The sequence below is a fragment of the Acanthisitta chloris genome, unplaced genomic scaffold (assembly GCF_000695815.1).
Source record: "Acanthisitta chloris isolate BGI_N310 unplaced genomic scaffold, ASM69581v1 scaffold5913, whole genome shotgun sequence".
Taxonomy (NCBI): domain Eukaryota; kingdom Metazoa; phylum Chordata; class Aves; order Passeriformes; family Acanthisittidae; genus Acanthisitta; species Acanthisitta chloris.
Genome location: NW_008665445.1, coordinates 22,024 through 27,804, shown reverse-complemented (window position 1 = coordinate 27,804; position 5,781 = coordinate 22,024). Strand labels below are relative to the sequence as shown.

The following is a 5,781-nucleotide window of genomic DNA, read 5'->3' as shown; positions in this document are numbered from 1 at the left end:
CCTGCACACAGCCTCTGAATGACTATTCAACAATAAAGAGGTGGTAGGAATGTGCCTTTTGGTGGTAGCAAAGCTCTAGGTCACCTTAGTGAGCCCTACATGCCTTAGAAAAGAAGTGACATGTAATATCTTTCATACATTAACTACCTTGATTAAATATTTTTATAATCTAGTAGGCAAATAAACAAAGAGAAGCTTTTATTTCAAAACTACTTTTAAACACTATATAGAAAGTCATTGAATTTTTCAGGAGTGGCATCTCTTTTTTAAAATGTATTTATGATGAGCTTTAACTTTATTCTGTTACCTCTGGTAGTTAGGTGTGTATGCATATGGCCTTACAGAACTTGATAGAAGTAAGAAGTCTTTTCAAGTTGGTAAAACCCTTGAGGCTGGATGATGTGAAATCCTGTTTTTTACCCAGAGTACTAACTGTCTCTTGAACTGGAGGTTAGTCACCATTGCTCATGCAAGAGCCATATAATATTTGGCAGGGAAAAAAGTCCTTTACTGAGAGGAGACAGTGTGACTTCTAATTTTTGGACTGTTGTCTTTGCTACATACTTATCTCCCCACACATTCAGCCTACCCTGTTAGTTTCAGGAAAGCAGAGTCCTCTGGTACTTTACTGGGGTGTTCAGCTGGTTGGTTTGGAGGAGGTTTTTGTTTTAATAATTACTTCCTGTCTGAAATCAGTTGCATTTTAGGGAGCAACCTAAATTGTGCTTTCATTGTCAATAATTGAGCTGACCTCTAATAGTCTCAAAACACTTTTTAAGGCTTTGGGGGCATGATTCTGCCTTTCCTTTTTTGAGGCCAAACTCCTTTTATTTTCTCCCCACATAGCACATCATTCACCAGAGCTGGGTACAGTAATAATTGGTTTCAGCTTTCTGCTGTCTTGCATTTTTCAGCATGTTGGTTTATATTTATTTTCCATTTGTTATCCCACTAGGAGGGAGACAGCAACAGTTTTATGAAGGCTGTTCCTAAAAGGAGCAGAAATGTGGTGAGACAATATTACAATACCATAAATGAGTTGAAGGAAACCCAGTCTAGATTACAGGGCTGCGACTGTGTCTTATTTCACCTCATACTTTTTAATGAAAATACTATATGGATATTTAGTACTGCGTTGCCACAGGTCTGTCTAACCCTGCTTTGAATTAGGCAGACATAACTTTACAAAAATCAATATTTGTGACATTAAAACTACTGCAGTGAGAAGGACCACAGTGGAAGTGAATCTACAGGAAAAGTGTGGTGTGTGCTCCGTGTCCACAGAACTGAAACAAAGGCAGTGCCTGGGAGGGAGGGACAGAGCCTCAGGAAATGTGTTGAAGAAAACAGGATTTTTCTTAGTATGGAAACCCACTAATTGTGTTGAAGAAATATTTTAAATAAAGAAATGAAATATCTTCAACTGCAGAGCTACTCATTATGATGTCAGAAATACTATCATCAAGCTTTTCATTTCATGGCACTAAGTGATCACTCCATTGTTTGAAAGTCATGGAAATGAAAACAGCTAGCACAAAGAGAATTTGTAGCACAGCTCTAAAAGTCAGTTGACAAAACTCACTAATGAGAATTTCCAATTAAAATAGCTGATTAGGTATTAATTCAGTTCATTGATTTACATTTTTAGCTTGCTTAGGATACTAATAACATTTCAGAGTGATCTGCTCAGAATGATTCGATGTCAGTTTGGGTAAAGTTTGTTTCTAAAGTAGCCTCTTAATAGAGAGGAGGTTTGTTTGCTGGAAATGTCTGTGTGGGAATGTTTGCTGATTGTATATTAATGTCTGTCATCAGAGAGTGGGGAAGTAGCTCCTAGATTTAATGAAGACTTCAATGCTATTAACCCAAGGGAATATTGATTAAAGGATAGCACCTTAGCTTGTTGAGTCTTATTTGCTCTGCTATACATGTCAGTCACGTCAGGTTGGCCTCAAGAAACAGAATAATTTTGCACATTGTTTTACATAAGTCTTTTCTTCCCTGCCCCAGCCCTGAACAATGGAGGTTATTTGAAGGTCATCCGCACTGAAATTTTTAACACGGAATTTGCAGTAGACTACTAAAATCTCTAGTCATGATAATTACAGAAAGAAGTGCACAAAATTTCAATTTAAAACAGCCATTAACTTTTAAGAACTAACTGCCAATGCTATAAATTGAAATTTAAAGTATTTATTTGTCAAGCTAACACTGAAGAACTAAAAAGAAAAAAAAAAGCACTTCATATTTTAGCAACTTCTATATTACAACCAAAGACTCAGAATATTCATCTTTTCTGTCAAAAAACCCCAATACTTTACCTCTCTTAGTCATCCAATCTTTACAAAGACAGCATTGATTCAAAGAGGATGGAGCACACGTGCAGGCTGCCCCTTTTGTGGGGAGGTCACAGAGTGGCAGACAGGGAAGAAAGAACATTAGAAATATCCTCCATTCTGAGTCTCCAGATTTCCTCTTTCACTACTGGAAATACTCCTAGTAAGTTTTGCTTATTTGATTTTTTTTTCCTAGCAACAGTCAATTTCTACAGAATCTGGCTCAAAGTGGGAAACAACATCACTTTAAAAATAAGTAGGCTTTAAAAAGATCTCATTAAGAGTAATGTATACAGTTCCAGAAGTATTATGTAGCAGCTCATTTGCAAGTTAAAATTAATGACATAGTAATTAAGAACTAAAGTCATATCTACCAACTGTTTACCTAAAGACCTTATAACCTGAGTAGGCAAACATATCCCCCTGCACTTTGTGCTCTTTGAACTGGAGAGATGCCAGTGAGGTGAAGCAGTCACCTGTTTGACAGATGGAAGGTTGTAACTCCACACGGATGGCATGGAATGAGCTAGAGCAGAATAGACTGACCTGTTTCATATTCTTACCTTACCTATGACAAAGACCTATCATAAAAGTTTATTGGATCAGAAGGGAGAAAGAATATTCATGCCAAATTGCCACAGAAATAAACCAAAAGCCTGAATTCAAGCATAATGAATGCTATCAAAGCATGTTCTTTCCTGTCAGAGATGCTTTAAACAAGCTGCTTTAAGCATTGCATTCTTTGAGATTTGTTGCTTTGTGTTTATGCTATTTTCTCAATTTCCTCACCATCACATAAAACCTAACAAACTGGCAGCCTCTCCTATTGACTACCTAATGTTAACCAAACCATGAGCTCTGACTTCTAGAAGAGAATACATTTCACATGCATGAAAAGAACAACAACCGAATTCCATCTTATTAAATCTTAAATCCCTTGCAAACACTATGAAGAAATTAAGACGAACAAAGCATCAAAAAAACCTCCAAGCCCCAACCAAATCTAATTTGAGGTTGTTTCTATCACTTTTTCTGGCTACCTGGTGTTTATATCCACCTGATGCGACCAGCAAAAACCATCTGTGCTCTAATGATGTTTGAATTATGAAGCAATTATGACAATACCAGGCAATACAAACACACCATGAGAAAGGTATCTTTGCAAAAAAATATTCAACCAATAAAATACCTAGATGGAAATAATATAGAAATTTAAAAAATAATCAACAATTGCACCCATTTTAATACAAGTCCCAAGCTAATTTGGGAGTATTTAATTTGTTTGAAATAACTCCATAAAATAGAAACAGAATATTTCTACAGTGTAAAGAGACCACATTGGTTTTATAGAATAAATCATGGAGTTTTGAAGGATAAGATCAGTTAGAAAATGTGGAAATAGCTCAGAGGTATTATATTTTTTTAATAAAAATGTTCTTCAGAGTACTTGAGTGGGTGGGGAACTAGCACATCCCTGCAAAATTGAAACATAGCTCTGCTCTGAGGGAGGACTGTGCATATGGAGTCCTGCTATTTCACACACCTCATTACAAGGTCCTCTAGACCAGGGATTCTCATTTTACAAAGAAAACCTTTTTTTTTCCTTCTCAATGCCAATCTGCAAATTTACCTTGAAGTACAACAGCCAAACTGATTTCTTCTTTCACAATCATTCTGCATAAAAATTACAATTATGAAGGTCAAGTTACTCCTGAATGACACCTACATAATGTGGTTGCATCCAGCTGGTTTGTCCCTAATCCAGCCATCATTTTCGTCTTAATTCCTTATAATTTGCAGCTTATCCATCTTCCTCATACATTGCCAGCTGGGGCGTTCTCCATTTCAGACAGGGTGCAAATCCTTACATCTATTTTAGAAAACCAGTTCCTACTTAAAAATATCAATATAGAGACAGTAATCAGCATACACAAATGCCTGTCAGTCCCACTGCTGGCTGAGTGTGCCTTTACTCATGCACAGACACACACACACAGCTCTGCACCTGGAACAGGCTAATCTGAACAACTCTGGCTCACATGGGAAAAGCACTTTGTCAAGGTGGCTTCTGAAGTTTTATTTAAAGGAATAGTAGGAGAGAGGCAAATCAGCAACATTTTTAACCTTCCAGTATATTCAGACTGAATATACCCTACGATGACCTTACTTGAGCAGGGAGGTTGGACTAGAGGATCCACTGTGGTCCCTTCCAACCTGACCCATTCTGTGATTTACAAGACAGCTTATTAGAATTTGTCTTATTTCTTTATTTTAAGTCCGTTCTTTGTTCTGACTAGAGAAGAAACATAGCAAATGTAAACAACTATGGGATTATTATCCACTTTGTTAACAGGCTCAGAATGAAGCAGAAGAAATAGCAGCCATTTTCCATACCACTGCAATAAGCATCCGACTTCCCTATTGTGAGGTGGAGGGAACACCAAAGAAATTTAAACTCAAAATTAAAATAGATAAGCTATTAAACCTTACCTTGCCAGCCTGGTTTGCACACTGGTTTGACATTGACTCGTACTAAGACATCTTCTGTTGCATGTTTTTGCCCACAGTCAAAGGCTGTTACCATTATCTCATACTGGTGCTGTTTATCATAGCTCAGTTTCTCAGTGTTCCTGATGTTACCTATAGATTCAAGACAGGAAAAAATTCAGAGATTCATTCTTGGCTAAGCATACACAGCTTGGGTCCTGGTTAATCCAGGTCTTTGTGACTTCAAGCTGTTTGAAGCACAAGGGACATCCACGGGCAGGACAGTTATGAGGAAAAGAAAGTATTTTCTTTCAATCCAGCAAAGAAAGAAAAAAGTTCTTTGGTAAATATTAGGTGCTAAGGATATAATGTGGGCATGGCTATATTAGAACACGTCTGCTCAGTAACATTTTCTAAAGTAAGATGGTAAGACTAATTAGCAGTTACATCTTGAAATGTAAAATATGAGTAGGTGCAGCCTCATTTTCCACATCTTCCCAGAATACATTGTGTTAGCATGTCAGCCACATACCTGAGATCCACTGCTGAGCATCTTCCTCAGCCTAAGGATGATTCTGTTTTCCCAAAAGCTATTACCCATTAGAGGAGAGAGATTTTTAGTCCTTCAGCACCTTTCCCTGGGTTTTATAAACAGGAAAAGCCCAAGAATCCCCTTGTGCCTTAGAGTGCTTAGCATTATTTGATAAGAAAGCACAGAGTTATCACATGGAAAATAGATCCACTGCTGAGCATCTTCCTCAGCCTAAGGATGATTCTGTTTTCCCAAAAGCTATTACCCATTAGAGGAGAGAGATTTTTAGTCCTTCAGCACCTTTCCCTGGGTTTTATAAACAGGAAAAGCCCAAGAATCCCCTTGTGCCTTAGAGTGCTTAGCATTATTTGATAAGAAAGCACAGAGTTATCACATGGAAAATAAAATTCAGCTACATTATCTGCT

The 5,781-nt window shown here is 37.4% G+C and overlaps 1 protein-coding gene across 2 annotated transcripts in view; it reads right to left on the bottom strand.

The window, feature by feature from the left end:
- The window catches only part of CLSTN2 (calsyntenin 2), a 71,097-nt gene that overhangs the window by 57,417 nt on the left and 7,899 nt on the right, over nt 1-5,781 (bottom strand). For both annotated transcript variants that reach the window (XM_009071761.1, XM_009071760.1), the window contains exon 3: nt 4,827-4,976. In XM_009071761.1, the coding sequence (XP_009070009.1) occupies nt 4,827-4,976 (150 nt within the window). The remainder of the gene's footprint in view (nt 1-4,826; nt 4,977-5,781) is intronic.